At 33.0% G+C, this 17,302-nt stretch overlaps 2 protein-coding genes across 2 annotated transcripts; both read right to left on the bottom strand.

The window, feature by feature from the left end:
- Positions 1–749: 749 nt before the first annotated feature.
- LOC114728488 (TMV resistance protein N-like) lies at positions 750–8,383 on the bottom strand. The gene is made up of 8 exons (XM_028915406.1): positions 8,215–8,383; positions 5,919–6,134; positions 5,525–5,588; positions 3,546–4,629; positions 3,345–3,429; positions 2,206–2,778; positions 817–1,197; positions 750–754 (listed from the first exon to the last, which is right to left on the bottom strand). The coding sequence occupies exons 1-8, from the start codon at positions 8,381–8,383 to the stop codon at positions 750–752; spliced, it is 2,577 nt and encodes an 858-aa protein (XP_028771239.1).
- A 1,359-nt stretch (positions 8,384–9,742) lies between these two features.
- LOC114728487 (toll/interleukin-1 receptor-like protein) lies at positions 9,743–17,047 on the bottom strand. The gene is made up of 3 exons (XM_028915404.1): positions 16,858–17,047; positions 11,779–11,870; positions 9,743–10,276 (listed from the first exon to the last, which is right to left on the bottom strand). The coding sequence occupies exons 1-3, from the start codon at positions 17,045–17,047 to the stop codon at positions 9,743–9,745; spliced, it is 816 nt and encodes a 271-aa protein (XP_028771237.1).
- Positions 17,048–17,302: the final 255 nt, after the last annotated feature.

Here is a 17,302-nt window from a genome sequence, read left to right as displayed (position 1 = left end):
CAGGGGAATGCCAAAAGTTACATCCACTCCCAATGGCTACAGCCTTCTAAATCAATATTAGATTTATCTTTTGATTTTTGCCATCTTTTAACTTTTGATCTGCAGAAAACGTGCCACTCATAATTGCTTAATTTAAACAGTACTGAATTATAATATATATATATATATATATATTGTAAAATGATATTTCAAGTTGGTTCAGTTACATCAAAACAAGAACATTGAACATGCCTAATATATAGTTGACCTATGGCTATTGGGTCGTACATCTATTATTAATATTTCCTCCTAAACCCTTTTCCGTGGTCCTTACCACGTACAAATGACTACGTAAAATCTTCTTCAACTTATGAAATGAGAATGAAAAATTAAGGGAATGCATAAGATCTAGTTTGACTTTTGATGGAACGTTGAAACCATGTACGTGTCATACAAGTAAAATACAAAAAATAGGAACAATTTTTTAAGAAATGAAAACAAAGCCGGCCAATAATATAAAACGAACAGCCCCTATGGAAAGGAAGTAATTAACAGGATATAATATTTATAAGAATTGAAAGATTATTTTAAATTAATGTATCAACCAAAACTTTAAATATCCATCAAGCATGCATTAATATAAAATATAAATTTTGATCTAAAACCTGAAGGGTTGATCTACATACCTTGGGAGTATGGACTCATCTTCTTCAACAACAAACTGATCATGATGTCTGGAGCATTGAGTATAACCTCCGTCTTTCTCAACTTCAGGCTGTATAACATCAGTGGCCTGTAATATTTTCATCATTGTCTTACGGCCCAGTATTTGCAGACCCATTGCTCCATTAAGTGCTCTTTTGGAAAGTAAATCAGCGATGCCATTGCCGTCTCTGTGAAAGACCCGGATATCCGCAAACCATTTCCGCTCTAACATCCCTTTGATTTCCATGATCAGACCAATATTCTTGTGCGTCTGTGGGACTTCAAATTTGATCAATCGAACAGCTTCAGCGGAGTCGCTTCTCAAGACAACAACTCTAATACCAGTGTCCCAAGCTCTTTTGAGACCCATCAAGCAACCCCATAGTTTTGCTATGAGGGTGTCTCCGCCACTTAATTTCAGAAGAAAAGCCTCCTTCATACAATTGTTGCCATCTTTAAGAACACCTCCACAAGCTGCTTTGTCATCTGAATGAGAATAGGTGCCATCCACTTCTACAATAATATGATAACGTCTCCATCAGGGCCTATAACCTCTACTGTTGATGTCTGGATTAAACTTCACGTAGTTATTGATGATACTACAACCTTCGTCCCCTGTCCTTCGCCATGCTTTAACATCTTCTTTACACACCGCTCGCCACCCACACTTGCTTATTTTAATCCTTGGTGACTTGTTTTGCGTTGCATTCTTAGAGAAACATACCATTTGAAGTCCATTGACAACCAAAGAGGAATAAGGAATATATATTATATAAAGCAGAGGACTCTTAGCCGGATGTAGATAAAGACTATGCCAACAATGCGAGTTTGGAAATTCATCATTAGGAAATCTGCAACTCCAACAAATTCCATCCCACCCCTTTCCAAATGCGAGATCGCGTTCTATGACTAAGCATATGGCTATGCCCCACCATTCACGTGAACCACAATAATCAGGGGATATATTTATTATGAACGACACATTATTTGGACACCACCAGAATTCTTTCTCGCAAAAGTAGTTTTGATTATAAAACCATGATGGTACTCTGCTACCAGTAATTGCTAATGAGTGCCAAAGTAGACGGAGGGAAAAAAACTGGGACCAAAAAAACAGATTGTTTGTATCAGAAGTATGTTGATTAACACGTAAGAAATGGCAATATATACGTACAAGTAAAATAAACTATATATTTATTGTCAAAGAAATTAAGAAAAAAACAGGTGATTCTAAAAACTCACAATTTCTGAATCCCCTCTTATAATTGCTGACTTCATATTTAAATGTTGTGAACCTATAAGAAACAATTTTGCGTGTTAAAGAAGTAAAATGATAGAGGTGAAAGAACAATTAAAGACAAATAAAATAAACCTGAGGTTGAAATGATTCAATGAAATCCCATAATTGATCTGCACATCCGTAATGTTTTAGTGATGAACAACCATCAGCCTGTATATGAAATAGATTTGACGGAAGTTGCGGCAAAGACCGAAGCCTTGAGCAACTCCAGAGACAAATACCTTTAAGCTTCGAAAGACTGGAAATGAGGCCAGATGGTAAGTCAATGAAATCGTTTCCAGTTAGATCTAAAAATTCCAAGGATGATAACATGCTGATGTCATCAGGAAGTGATCCATCTTGGAGATTGCAAAAACGTAAGTTTAATTCTTTCAAGAACGACAAAGACGGCGGCAACAAAAACTTTTTGGAGCTTGAAGGCCTTTGAAGAAGGGATAAGCAACTCCATGATGATGAAGATTGTGTTTCGCTATTGTAGTCACTAAATGATAACCCTTGTATAGCAATCCCACTCAAATGAAGCTGTTCCAAAGCTTCATTTTCATTCAAACTCTCTGGCAGCCATGAAAGCTTTGAGCATTCAGAAATTTTGATAACTTTCAGAGCTTTCAACTTGCTAACACTACATGGAAGACAAACCAGCTTTTTGCAGTTTGTCAAATTTAATTCAACGAGACCAATCAAATTACCCAACGATTGAGGTAGTTTGGCTAGAGCAGTCTTCTCTAAATCAAGCTTCGATAGACATGCCATATCTTTTCCAAACTCAGGAAGTTTTCTAACTTTTGAACAACCTGATAGAATAAAAGTCTCCAAGCTATTCATCTCAAATTTTTCTGGAAGCGTTTTAACTTCTTTGCAATCTTTCAAGTCAACAATGACAAGTTTCTTGTGTTGCCCAAGAGAGTGGGGAATTCAACCAAGTTAGAACACCCTTCAAGAATCAACTTTTCAAGATGAGGAATTCCATCAAAATTTGGGACTTTGACGAGGCATTTTGAATGAGATAGATCGAGGGACTTTAGGCTTGGGAGAGACTAACAATAGAAAAATTGAAAACAGTAAGCCCTCAAAACTAAACATTAATTATAATTATAATTTATTAAATTATGGAGAAAGAATTTAAATGAAAGGATCATAATTACCTGTGTTCCTCTCCAAAGTTTTTTTAATTTGCTGTGCTGCATTTTTAGTACTACAAGCTCATAGAGTTGAGGCTGATTGGGCAAATAAAATAATGGATACCTCACCCATTCTATGACTCTCAAGTCGCTGGAAAGGGACTTGAGCCCATGCGGAAGATTTAATTGACAATGTGAAACATGTGAGCGACTTGAAATCATAAGTAACCTAAGATTACTCATCTTTGAGAAGGATTCAGGATCCCAGAATGCATCACATGACTTTTCCAATGTTAGCGCTATTCCTCGAATTGCTTCTGTCCCCTATAAAACAACAAGCCAAGGTCAAAATGTTTGTGAAAGTTATGGAATATATTGATATTAAAAAGCACATAAACACAAGAACGTTGGAATAATGTCACCTTATTTCCTTTTAGTACTTGATTGGCATCCTCCAAAGACAATATCCTGGAACGCTTGCCAGCATCATAATGTGATTCTTGATAGACAATATATTTACACATATCTTGGAGAATTTGATGCACCCACAAATGCCCTTCATAACTAATCATTAGTGATTTCTTAATGAGAACATTTATCTCAGTTTCTGGGCGAAAATCCTTATCCAAAGTTTCTAAAATTTGTATGACATGATCTTTGTCCATCCCATTGAAAAAGCAAGCAACATCCAGGAATATGGTTTTCTGCTGATCATCCAGTCCATCAAAACTCACCTGAAGTATCTTCAAAATGTCCTTTGGAGGAATTTTCTTGAGCTTAGCTAGTTCATCCTTCCATTCCACTATAGGTCTTTTGCAAAGAGATGAACCTAACACTGTGAGCACTAAAGGAAGGCCTCTAGCATACTCAATGACGGTTCTAGCAAGTTTCAAATAATCTTCATTAGGATGCTCTTCTTTAAAAGCTTTTTCAAGGAAAAGTTCAAGGGACTCGTTATAACTCAATAATTTGAATTCATACACAGCAGATACACTGTGCGATGATAACAAATGCTTATCCCTAGTTGTTATTATTATTATGCTCCCTTCGCTGAACCATCCTTTCTTTGGAGCCAAATTTTCAAGTTGCCTAATATCACTCACATCGTCAAGGACAAGTAGAATTTTTCTGTCAGTCAACTTGCTTTTTATTAACTCCATTCCTTCATAAAAGTCAGCCACTTCCATACTCTTTTTATCTAGAGAAGAAAGGAGTTTTCTTGGCAATGAAATCAAATCTTCTTTTTCCCATGCCTCTCTAATATTATCAAGGAAGCAGTGAATCTCAAAGTTTTTGCGCTCTCGCTCCTGCTCATAAAAGGCTCTAGCAAGAGTTGTTTTGCCTACACCTCCTGTGCCCCATATTCCTATAAACCCAACTCCTTCTGATTCACTTGCAACGATTGACTTCAGTTTGTCTAATTTTGGTCCAATTCCAATTAACTTGCCATGACCAGATGCTGATTTATCAAGTAACTTTGACCCCATTTCTTCAACAATGCTTTCAATGAATTCGCTTTCATACCTGCATATGAAAATAAAATTATAAAATGATTTTTTTAACATGAAAATAGCGTGATGGTTTTTAGTCAATTGAATTTTAAAGCTCTTGCATAAACAATAAAAAATACTTAATGTGAGATGTAAAGAAAAACATGACCACAAATGTAGCAATCATAAGTTTTCCGTGAACCTTAGTTTGACTTAGTGGGGATAGGAAATAACTATTTGCAGATATACACGATTATGTTGTGTGTGTCCACACACTTTACTATAACTCCTAGATATTGAAGTTACTTAATTAATACATTATAGGTTGAGTTTCCTTTTTTTTTTTTGGCAATACATTTTATTATTTGAATAGTTTTTCTTAATTTTATTTAAGCAACATTTCACAAGAGTTCAAATCTAATGCTACACGGTAGCGTCTTCAACTATCAAAAAATAATAACAACTATTAATTATTTAGAGAAATTATAAATTATTAATTATTGAATTACATAATAATAATTATTATGTAATTTTACCAATATATATTCAAGAAAATGACCATTTCAGAACTATATCATTAATTGAATTCGATTGGAAAACCTAGATCATGTGCAACCTAGTGCTACAAGTCTACTTTACCAACAACTAAAAATACAAGTCTATAATGGACAAAAAAGAGTGAAATACTAAGGGGAAAAAAAATCTAGCAGTGGTTATAGTTTTATATGATTTTGAATCTGGTCCTTCTAGTTTTTTTAACCTTTTTATGGAATTTTTATACTCCTCTGATCCTATTTATAAGGTACTTCCAGCATGTTTCACACAGACAAAAAAAAACATTAAACTTCGTTAAGGCTGCGTTTGGATGCACCTCCAAACCATGGTTTGGAAGCCCAAACCATGGTTTGGATAAAATGCTATCCAAACACCCTGTCCAGAAGCCCAAACCGTGGTCCAGCTGAAACCATGGTTTCAACCGGTGAAACCATGGTTCTACGAAAATCAAAAAAAAGTCACTTCTCTGGATAATTGGGAACCATTCGGGAAGGGGGGCAACGGTCATACCAATAATACCCACACACACAGTCATCCTTCTCTCGCTGGCCGACTCCGATTTCTCTGATAATTGTTTTCCATTCGCGAATCTCACCCAGCTCGACTCTTCGACCGTCTCATCCATCGGGTTGCCTGTTCGCCGGCTCGCGTCTTCGCGTCTTCGCGTTCTCGTGAAGGGCAACGGTCATACCAATAATAAACAACGCCACGAGAAGGGACCAAGAGCCGATAAAAAACCAAAAAAAAAAGAAAAGTAAAGCAGTTTACCGGAGTCAATGGAACGGATGCGATCAGAAAGAATTGCAGAACAGTGACCGCAGAGATCTTTGGAGAGAAAGGGAAGCCATGTTGCGAAGAACTCGGAGGCGATTCGGAGCTCGGAAGGCTGGTAATTGAGAAGGAATGGGTCATCGGATCTGGAACGCTGCCCGTCCATGGCCCAGTCGACTGAGATGCCGGAACCGGATTCTGCTCCTGGTTCGCCTGCGAAACAGTGGAAAGAAAGGACAACGCGCCCAGATCACTCCGCTTTCCAGTTCCAGTTCTATTCTTTTTCTCGTTAATTCTCATCAATGTCTGGCCACATATATACAGGGGGAGCCGGGGGATTTTTTTGTTAATCCTCCTTTTTTCAGTATTCCTACAAAACTACAACGATCTAAACAACCCTGCTGCTACTTTTATTTCATCAATAAAAAACAGTTTCAATTTATTAGACTATATTTAATTTTTTTATAAAATGTTGGCAAAAAATCATAAAATAATAATTTGAATCTTGCACCATAGGCCATATGACATGAGCTTTTCAAGCTTGTGTGTTAAGATATGCAAATCACCCATAGATTATATTCGTTAGTTTTTAGATATAAGATTTATTTTATGATGTAAATTGGATTATAAAATGAATATTATATTTAAAATCGAGAAGTAGATACTAAATTTGTTGTTGATATTACAGTCAGTCAAAATTGCCAGTGCAATTACAAAATTACATGTTCCGGTCAAAAAATTACAAAATTACATGTAATTTTGAGTATGGTTGGAGTTGTTTTGGAGTAGCGCAGATTAAACATTTAATATAGTTTCCTATTTTATTCAAATTGATTTGGAATAATTTGAGTTTTTTATTTGGTCTCCGATTCTTAAAATAAGACCTTATTTAATTTTAATTTTAGTTTTAAATATAAGATCCTAATTCATTTTGTTTATAATATTTATCTATTTTTTTTTCAAAATAACCCTTCTACTAATAGTAATTCTAACCAATATACTTGATTAGTAATGATATTTTAGAAAATTCAACACATATTTATTACAAATAACTAATATGACTTATTTTCTTAATTTTCTTAAATTAATCAACTTGTTCTTATAATTAGAAAATTCAACACATATTTATTACAAATAACTTGAATAATTAATAAATTATTTTAAGACATGTTTATTCTATTTTATCAAACAATATCATCCCATGTTATGTTTATAATCTTCATGAAAAATACATGACTTTCTGTTTGCAACAAAATAATTCTTCTTCTCTAAGAATATTTTTCACTCTTATATTTTATGAATATATATGTGTGGTGACAATTAATTAATTAATTGTATTAAACATCAGAGGTTATTATACATGTAATATGTTATTACAAAAAGTAGTTATGAAAAAATGTTATGGGATTTCACGTTTACAATCTTTAAACAAAATTAATATTTTTCTGTTCTAAAAAAAATCATTTTTCTATAAACATATTTAATATTATGTTTTATAAATATATGTACACATATTAATTATGTATTAATTATATTATCTTATATATTATTAATTATGTTAGTAAAAATTATTTCATTAACAATTTTATTTCTTCAAATCAAAATAAATCATAAAATATATCCCTTATATAATTATCATATTAACTTATATCCTTTTTGGTCATTTCCACATGTAAAAAGCACTTCTGGTAATAACTATCCAAACACTCTCACTTCTCAGAATCACTTTTTCTCAGAATCTATTTTCCACAGAATCTATTCTCTACAGAATCTATTCTCCAGAATCACTTTTCCAAACCACGGTTTGAAGTCATCCAAACACACCCTAAATCTCATTTAAAATTTAATAATTTTTCAAATTTATCCATATTTAATATATATTATACATGAAGGGTAAAATTAAATATCTATACAAAATATTTCTCGTAGTACTCAATAAATAGAACTAAAAAATATCTTCTCTCTTATCTTATAAATACGAACAGGGGAGTAATTTATTACATTAAATGAGCAAGTCGTTCTGTTAAAAATACTCCCAACGCGGTTAATGCTGTGGTGACATGGCATTGAAAAGGCTGCATGACTTGCATTCTCTTCTTCCTAGTGAAAGCTTGCGGCTCTCACTCTCTCTTCTCCCTCGAGGGCCAACCACGCCAGTCTCATGCCGAGAAGGATAAGAAAGGCTTAAATTGTATTCACCTCTCCATTAGCATCAACGCACTGCTTCTATGCCGTTGGGGGATATATATGTAAACAAATTCATACACCTCAATGATATTAAAGGCATTTTAACCACGTAGATATGAAGCCGAGCAGTAGAACGTCAAATATGGAGATGTTTTCAACTTCTTCAATGAGCTGACTTCGAATGTTGTCACACCGATAGAAGCATTTCTGATAGAAGCAACAAAGAATGGGGCAAACCCCGTCGCCACAGCCGAAAAAGAAGCTCCGATGGCCATTATCACTCCGGAATGCCGAATCCCAATATTCTTCTCCTTATCAACTAGTGTGGTCGGCCCTTGATTAATTTTTGAGAGAGAGAGAGAGCCACAAGCTTTTACGTGGAAGAAAGAAAAAGTTCATTACCGGCGTCGGAAAGAAAGAGAAAGCAAGCCTTTTTAATGCCGTGTCACGTAGCATTAATATCATTGAGAGTATTTTTTACGGAAAGACTTGCTCATTTAATGTGATAAATTATAAAAATTTCATTAAAAAAAAAACTACAGGACCTAACTCAAAATCAGATAAAATTATAAAAACTAGTACTACGTTAGTTTTTCCAATTACTAATCACCCCTTCTGTTTTATCAGAAACATCGCATATGTTTTAAAAACATACCCAAGCTTCCATTCAAATTGCAAGCCCTCTCTTATATATTTGAGATTTTATTTTCATCTATCTAATTTAGTTGATTGTTAAATTTAACTTTTAAGCTTTTGCTTTGACCAAAATACCTTTATTTAGCATAAAATTATTTAAATATTTATATTTGTGAAAAGCATAATTTTTTATAATAGGAAATAATTCTACTGCATAAGTTTTCAAACATTCTAATATGTTATCATATTAATTAATTATTAATTTTGATTATATAATGAAATTGTATAATTTTATTTTTTTTCATTGCATGTATTGATATATATTTATTTATATTTCTTTTAAATGTCTAAGATCATATTTGAAAAGCTTATTTTATTCATAATACATATAATAAATAATATGAGTTTAAGAGATTATATTAATAACTTAAATTTAAAATTTAAAATTTTTAAACTATTTTTGTAATAAACTTTATAAACACATTTTTTGGAGTGAACTTATAAAGACACTTAGTGAACTGTATCTTTATTAAAGGAATTACTGAAATTCTTAATAAAGCTTTTTATATCTATAATAATTACATTACTTAAGCTTTTATTCCAATATGATAAAAACATTAGTAAAATATTTATTTGCAAGAGAATTTTATCCAAAATTAGGAATTTAGTATGATGAAGGATAAATTAGTAAATAAATATTATTCTAGTACAAATTTTTAATTAAAAATATCTTTTTAAAATACTCTCAGCAAAATTAACCATTTAAATTTAAGTATATGTTTTCAAAATAGATAATAAGTAAATGTAATTAAGATAAAATGGATTAAAATATTCTAGTTTTAAGTAAATAATATTTATAATACTTGTTAGTTAAAGCTTCAAGCAGTCCACCCCCTACCCATTTTAGGGAGGGAAGGGATTAGAGTATATTTGAATATCTACGCCCTTATTTCCCAACAAAAAAAAAGAGAGATGATAATTATCGAGAGAAGTGGAAATTACCGATCTTTTGAGTCCCAACCAGATAAAGTAGCCACTTTTTCTAAAGCATCTCTCCACTTTTGCACCTTTATTTTGTTTTCGGCAAATCTTTCTTCATGCTTTATGAATGCTTCTGCAAAACTTCCTTTTTGTTTCCTAACATCAGAAGGATCTACACCGTAAAATATGGGAAATACTTGAAGACTTGTCTTTTCCTTTAACTGCAGAATCTTTTGAAGCTCATCCAAACACCAAGTTGAAGAAGCATAATTTGGGGAGAGCACAACAATTGCAGAACGAGACTCTTCAATTGCTTGTACTAAACTTGGATTAATAGATTCTCCCCTTTCAAGTTCTTCTTCATCCCTGAAAGTTTTTAATCCTTTGCGTTTTAAAGCAGCATACAAATGATCAGTAAAATTTTTCCGAGTATCTTCCCCTCGAAAACTCAAAAACACATGATACTTCCTTCTCTTAGTTGAACCAGAAGAACTTGAAGAGCACCCAACTCCGTCAGCATCATGCGCCATTGCAACGCAAGGATTAGGAATCTGAACCCAAGTACAAAAGTAAAAACACAAAAACAGAAAGAATAATACATATATAGTAGGAGCTTCAAGAAACAGTGCAGCAATCAGTGAGGGGGATACTGAAGACGGAAGAAATTGCACCAATTTATGATGATTTGATCAGGCTAAATATATGAGAGGCGTGATTTGATCCAGCCTGCTATGAATCTGGCAAAACTTTGAGGCAGAACATAAATCTAACTCGCAGATTCACAAGTTCATGAAAATTCCAAAGATAGTCTAAAAGAATTGTCAAGGAAGAAAATAGATCCCAGGTTAATTGAATTGATAACTAACGAGCTAGGGGTTGACCCGCTCAGCTGCGTCCCCATCTGTCCCTTAATTTTGGGGGGCCTTTCCAATTGCTTTCAATATTTGAAAAATCGGATAAAATTGAAATTTGAAAAATGAATAATTTTTGCCTATAAGATGTCAAAATATCACTCATTTTACATAGAACCTAATAAAAAAAACTAAAAAGAAACATTTGGAAAGGACCCCAAAATTAAGGCGTAGCTGAAGTGCTGCCGGGGGAGCTGACACCCAGTGCCTAACTATATTTATATTTCTTACAAAGCAAAAGTTTTGTATTCAAAGAAAGCATAATCACAAAATTAATGCTTGAAAGGCTAAATCCATTTCACGGAAAAAAACCAAAATAATAGAAACTAATCTTAAACTGACACTGGTAGCCTTGACAGAGACATATAACAAAATTAGAAAGGAAGAAAACAGGAACCTGATGGATGAAATAAGTGAAAGATTTCTTTGATCGGCGACCTGATCGGAGGAAGACGAAACCCAGTTGTGCACAGATTTGTATTTTTGAGGATGAAGCTTTTGGAGTCCGCTCAAGTCTTCTCTTTAATATAACAAGCTTCTCCAAATGTTCTTTTCATATTGGGACTCAAACCGCGTTGCTGTCTTCCACTTTGCAAGAATTTTTTACTTGCAAATGTTCTCTGCAATTGGGACATAGAAAATATTTTTTAAAGTCTCGATTTGAGGGCTTTAACAAACTAAAGTGACTCTAAAATTAGAAAAAGTTTAATACTTTATTAGGATGATGATTGTAGTTTGTTTTTCTTTGTATAATAGATCTTGAACTGGTTTGCTTATCAGAGCTTGATTTAGCTACCAACCCAGTAATAGAGAGTTGGTCTAGCAGTAATACTAGATTTCTTTCGGTTTTGAGTATGAGTAGTCACAAACCCCGAATTGGATCAGTAGATTGCTAGAATCCCAAAAAAAGCACTAAATATTGAATAATAGTTTTTTTTAAAAAAAACAATAGCTTGATTTAGCCTGGAATTACGTATCAGATGAAACTTATGGCAGTATTTCTAGTTGAAAGAATTTCACACAACTACTTTTTTTGGTTTGAAAAAAATTTCTAGTTGAATTTTTTTACATTATTTTTACCAAGTTAAGTAAAGTTCCTTCAATTTGTCAGGCATTTTTACTGTAATAATAAATCAGACTACGAAAGCCATTTCAGCCACAACTTCGTCATGTTTCCCAATAAATGCTAGTCTCTGTCTCTCTTCCTTTGTGCCCAAGTTTCTCAAACCAAAGTCTATATTAAGGCAGAAATTGCAAGATTCAGCAGTCCAAAGAAATAAAGAGATCATTTTCATACTGGATAATTATATTTTATTTCACACATTAATTATTTTTAGAAAACAGAGATTAATTTTTTGACGTATACTACATGAGAAAAGTACCAAAAGAGACTCTGCGATCCAACTCTACGTATTTCATATCTGATCTTGCTGGGAAGTAAGTCACCAGCCTTCGACCAATCCTTGCTTCCATCCTCCGAGAACGCGTCGGACACAGTCCATTCTAGAGTTGGTAAGTTTTTGTCCTATCTGATCTCGGTGTGGAAGCCACCCGCCCCCCCATATATTAAAGGCAAAATAATTGTGATTTATAAAATATGAGATAAAAATATGAATTGAGTTTCGTCTCACTTTACCTAAAATGAGCCTTCATCTCCCAGTTGGTAAGATAAACCATATCGCGGGTTTGTATCCTCTCATAATCTTTTTTTCTCTTTTTTTTCTCAGAATCTGATCTCCACCTTTGAATCAAATAATTAATGATTCAGATTTTATATTTTATAAAACTATTATTATAACATTGCATAAATAATAGAGAAAAGGTGGACATCTATTTTTTAAAATATTAAATCTGAACTATTTATTATTTACTCCAACCATGAAGATGAGATTTTGAGAAAAAAATAAGAAAGAAGGATTATGAGAGGATCCAGAACCACCTCATCAGATTATGAAACAATTATTTAGGAGATGACATGTTATTTTTATTAATTTATCAATTTATTCTTGATTAAAATTCATAATGGCTCTAAGGGACATTTTTGTGATTCTACTAATAATAATACTTGGATGCTAGCCTTGCCTAATCTTCTTGTTCTTTCGATCTACCCCAGCTTGAAGTCATCCCCGTTTGCAAATCATCATCTTCATTCCAAAAATCATCATCATCAAATCTGAAACATTTTTTGTGAAATCATTTTTTCTTATAGCGTTAGCATTATCCTCTTTAACTCTTGTGCAAGTCCTGATAAAGGCTGAAACAACATCCTCCCTCTTTGCAATGTTTCCTTTAGAGCCTATTTGGTGAGAAGAAAATAAAGGAAACGAAAGGGAAGAGAAAATTTTAATGAGTTTGATTTAAAAGAAATCAAAGAAGTGGAGTTAAAAAATTTTATTAAATTTTCCTCCTTTTATCTTACATATCCTCTTTATCAAAATTTTAGAATCTCATTTCCTCAATTTTTCTAATCAAGCTCATTAAAATTTATTCTCTCTTCTGATTTTCTCGTACCAAACATAGGGTTAGCCTTATTCATTCAAAAAGTCATCACTATGCCGCGTCAATTGCACTCTTGCTTTCAATTTTCGAACTTTTTTGTTGTGATTTTTTTTTTTTTTGATGACCTGGATGTGTATATTGAATTGAAGCCCCTTTTTCGGTGAAAGTTGAAAATTCTATTTTTCATGGGTTATATTGGGGAAAATGAATCTATCTTTTCAAAAAGTAGGCCCATGACTTATATTTAAAAAATATATTTATGAAAAAATGATTTGCAATTTAAAACTAAAAATTAGTGTCATTGGAAATTAATAGGAAAAATTACAAATAAAGACCCCTTGATATGTGAAATTATGATTTCAAGCCCTAAATTTGAAAAATAGTTTCAGAGGACCCGGTCTCAAATTGCAAATATGAAATATGGGTGAAATATATGAAATATCCCTTAGCCAAATGACAAGTTGATTATGAGAAATGATAAGTTTACTTCAGTGAATGACAATTTCGGTAGACCAAATCACAACTTGACTGAGAGTATGCCAAATAACAAGTTGACTATGGGAAATGATAAGTTCACTTTAGCGAATGACAAGTTCACTTTAGCGAATGACAAGTTCACTTTAGTGAATGACAATTTCAGTAGACCAAATTATAATTTGGTTCAGGGGCGTTTCAAACATTTCACCAAGATTTCATATTTACAATATGAGATTAGGTCTTTATTTGTAATTTTTCAAATTAAAGGTCCCAAATCACAATTTCACATATTAGGGTATCTTTATTTGCAATTTTTCCAAATTAATATTATATTAAAATATTTTTTAAAATAAAATAATATAAAATAAATAGTAAAAAAATATTTAAAAGTTACTTTGTCATAAAAATAGTTATGATTAAAATTATCGTCTAGTTTATTTTTGGTTTTTAATAATTTATATGTATATATATAATTGTTTATGTAAAAGAATATTATATATATATATTAAAGTTTGCATAATATCAAATCTTATAATATAGTTTCATATATAAATGGGTCAATGCTTAGTCCATTAAACCTTTATTATCAAGATATAACTTCTCTTGACCCATTGATGAACTATATTCCTTTTATTTAATAGTTGGTCATCCTGAACAATAGCTCTTACTCATAATATACATTTTGAAATGTCCTCCTTCCTTAGTCACCAGTCATCTTGATCAAATATGTTATTTATATATATTACATTTAAGGACAACAAGGTGCCCTTCATGCCTCAATCATCCAATCCCAATGAAATAAAATTAATTAAAGTCCAACTTCACCTATTTTGCATGCATGGCCGAGACACACAAACCATTATATATATAATCGCACCAATTGATTTTATCTCATTTCCAAGCCAAGCAATTTCAATTCCTAATTATCTATTAATTTTCTTAAACTTTGGTCTAACATTCCTCGAACAACCTTTCTAAACAAATTCTATCAATTATCAATTTTATCCCATACCTTAATCGTTGACTGTGCCATTAAGGATTTTCCTAATGCACACCTATTTCCATCCACCATTTGGAAACCTCAAGCAAACCGCAAACAATAATTTCAAGTCAATTCCTAGCTTAAATTCTTTGGCCCCCAAAACAGTCACCAAAATGAAATATCTAATATATCAAAACCTTATACATGAATTTCAATAAATCTCATCCTCAAACTCAAAATCCCAAACTTCAAATATCTACTCGACTCACCTCAATTTGTCAATTTCGAATTGATTCTTTTTGAATACAAATTACGATAATGTATATTATTCCTCCAATTGTTCGTTGAGAGGTAAAGGATTAAACCCTTTTAAGATAAGAAATAAAGTTTTTGATCGGAAAAAATATAATCAAATTCAACATCCCCCGATTATACAATGCTGTCCAAAACGGGGGGGAAAAAGAAATCCACAAACTCAAACTCTAACATTCCAACATACCATATATTTTCCATTGATTCTCAATTCCCTATATAGTGATCATTTAAACAGGGGCATTATTCTTAACCCTCACCCTTCTAAGATTCATTTTTTATATACATGTCTATAATGTAACATTTTTATATACGAGTCTATAAACTTCCTGTTAAAGCATCGTGCATTTAGACTCCTCATTAACAAAACAGAGCAGCAACTTATACGCACACATATATTTTAGACTTCCTTGATCATCTAACAACCAAACCAGAGGTATTTTCTTTCATCCTTAAAGCTTCCAAGATCATTATCACGTCTCACACACATACTTCCACAATAACCATTTCCTAACAGTACCCCAAGCCCTATATATACACATACATCCGATAATATACATACATATATATATATATATATATATTTATACATGTTTACCACAATAAATCTCATCCTCAAACTCAAAATCCCAAACTTCAAATATCTACTCCACTCACCTAATCCCTTCAAACTTTAACATTCCTCAAACAACTTTTCTTTACAAATTCTAAAACTTCTATGTTTTCTATGCTCATTCAATTACAATCTTATAGCATTTCTTATCTTTTTACTTCCAAAATCATAATCAAACCACCGCATTTATTCAACTATCTCAAACTTGATTTAACCCTCACCTTGATCTTCCCAAATGTAGTTGATTCATCTAGAACAATTACTAAGCATTTGAAGCATCAAACAAACAACCTTAAATTCATTTTTAAGCTTAAAATATATGATCAAATTCAATTCCCCCAATTATACAGTGCTGTCCGAAACAGAGGAGAAAAGAAATCCACATTCCAACGAACCATATACTTACGCTTGATTCTCAATTCCCTGTAATTTACTCTTAGTGATCATTTAAACAGGGGCATTATTCTTAACTCTCATCCTTTGCAGATTCTTTTTTGATGTACATATATATAATGTAACATTTTTATAAGTCTATAAACTTTCTATTAAAGCACCTTGCATTTAGACTCCTCATTAACAAAACAGAGCAACAATTTATACGCACACATATATTTTAGACTTCCTTGATCATCTAACAACCAAACCAGAGGTATTTTCTTAAATCCTTAAAGCTTCCAAGATCATTATCACGTCTCACACACATACTTCCACAATAACCACTTCCTAACAGTACCCCCAAGCCCTATATATACACATACATCCGATAATATACATACATATATATATTTATACATGTTTACCATGAGCCTTAACCATCATTTAATTGTCTCCGCTATCGTCTACTTAATTAGAACACTTAACTTCCAGCTTCCAGGGTCAAAACACAAGTAATCAAATACACACACCCTCCAACCACAATGCTTCATTCTTCTCATTCACGCCTGACAAACTCAATTATTTTTATATATTTTGGTATCTTTTATATGGGTTTTGTCAACTTAATTGGTCCCTTTTTGCCTTAATTAATTGTTCTTTGATTTATTTTATTTTATTTTGAATTATTATTTTATAGGGGCAAAATTGTCATATTTTGGTTTAATTGTGACTAATTGATTTTTGAGGACAATTAATGCTACCTTATTTTTAAATTTGTTTGCAGGTTTTTAGAAAATAAAATAAAATAAAAAAAAAAAAAGAAAAAAAATAATAAAATAATAAAAGGGGGAGCAAAACGCTGCGTTTTGCTCCCACCCCTAATATACTATAATTCAAACAGGGGACCGGAAGTATGGAGGCAACAGAAGACGAGCTGGGGGGCGGCGGTAAAAGAAGAAAAACAGAGAAGAGAACCGGCGGGTGGAACGGGCTGGAGGCGGGCTGGCGGCGGAAGCACGAACACACACGAAACAGAGCAAGGCCGTGACTCTTCTCTTCGTGTCTCCTTCCTGGTGGCAGAAAGACGACAGCGTGAGAGGGAGGCGCGAGCGAGAGAGTGAGGACCAGAGGAGTCGACGGCGAAACCATCCATCTCTTCTTCCTTTGACCGAAATCCATCATCATCAGCGACTTCGTCTTCTTCCTTTCTCAGCGCGACCACAGCGAAACAGAGGCGGGCAACAAACACGAAACAGAACAGGGGAGGCGCGAGATAGCGAAATCAGGCCTGCGTCTCTTTGATTCCTCCTACAGTTTCTTCCTTTTGTTCTTCATGGCTGGATTCGGTGGATTGCTGGTGGCAGTGAATTTGATGGCAAACCGTGGCTAATTCATGATTCTCCAATTC

This window comes from Neltuma alba, unplaced genomic scaffold, assembly GCF_004799145.2.
Source record: "Neltuma alba isolate B1F8T4 unplaced genomic scaffold, ASM479914v2 tig00012536_pilon, whole genome shotgun sequence".
Taxonomy (NCBI): domain Eukaryota; kingdom Viridiplantae; phylum Streptophyta; class Magnoliopsida; order Fabales; family Fabaceae; genus Neltuma; species Neltuma alba.
The sequence above is the reverse complement of the archived record's forward strand: the minus strand, read 5'-3'. Positions and strand labels throughout refer to the sequence as shown.

Bases quoted from the DNA above. Each gene is read 5' to 3' on its own strand.
- LOC114728488 (XM_028915406.1), bottom strand. From the start codon at position 8,383: ATGGCCATCGGAGCTTCTTTTTCGGCTGTGGCGACGGGGTTTGCCCCA. The intron at 4,630-5,524 runs GTGTTTGGATAG...TTTCATATGCAG, and splicing joins GGTTTGGGCTTCTGGACAGG to GTATGAAAGCGAATTCATTG. The intron at 1,198-2,205 runs GTATTTGTCTCT...ATATTATTGTAG, and splicing joins CAGTCTTTCGAAGCTTAAAG to AAGTGGATGGCACCTATTCT.
- LOC114728487 (XM_028915404.1), bottom strand. From the start codon at position 17,047: ATGGATGGTTTCGCCGTCGACTCCTCTGGTCCTCACTCTCTCGCTCGC. The intron at 11,871-16,857 runs GTTTTTCTTCTT...GCCTTAATATAG, and splicing joins ACCCGCCGGTTCTCTTCTCT to ACTTTGGTTTGAGAAACTTG. The intron at 10,277-11,778 runs GTAGTCTGATTT...ACTTGGGTTCAG, and splicing joins TTGTGGCTGAAATGGCTTTC to ATTCCTAATCCTTGCGTTGC.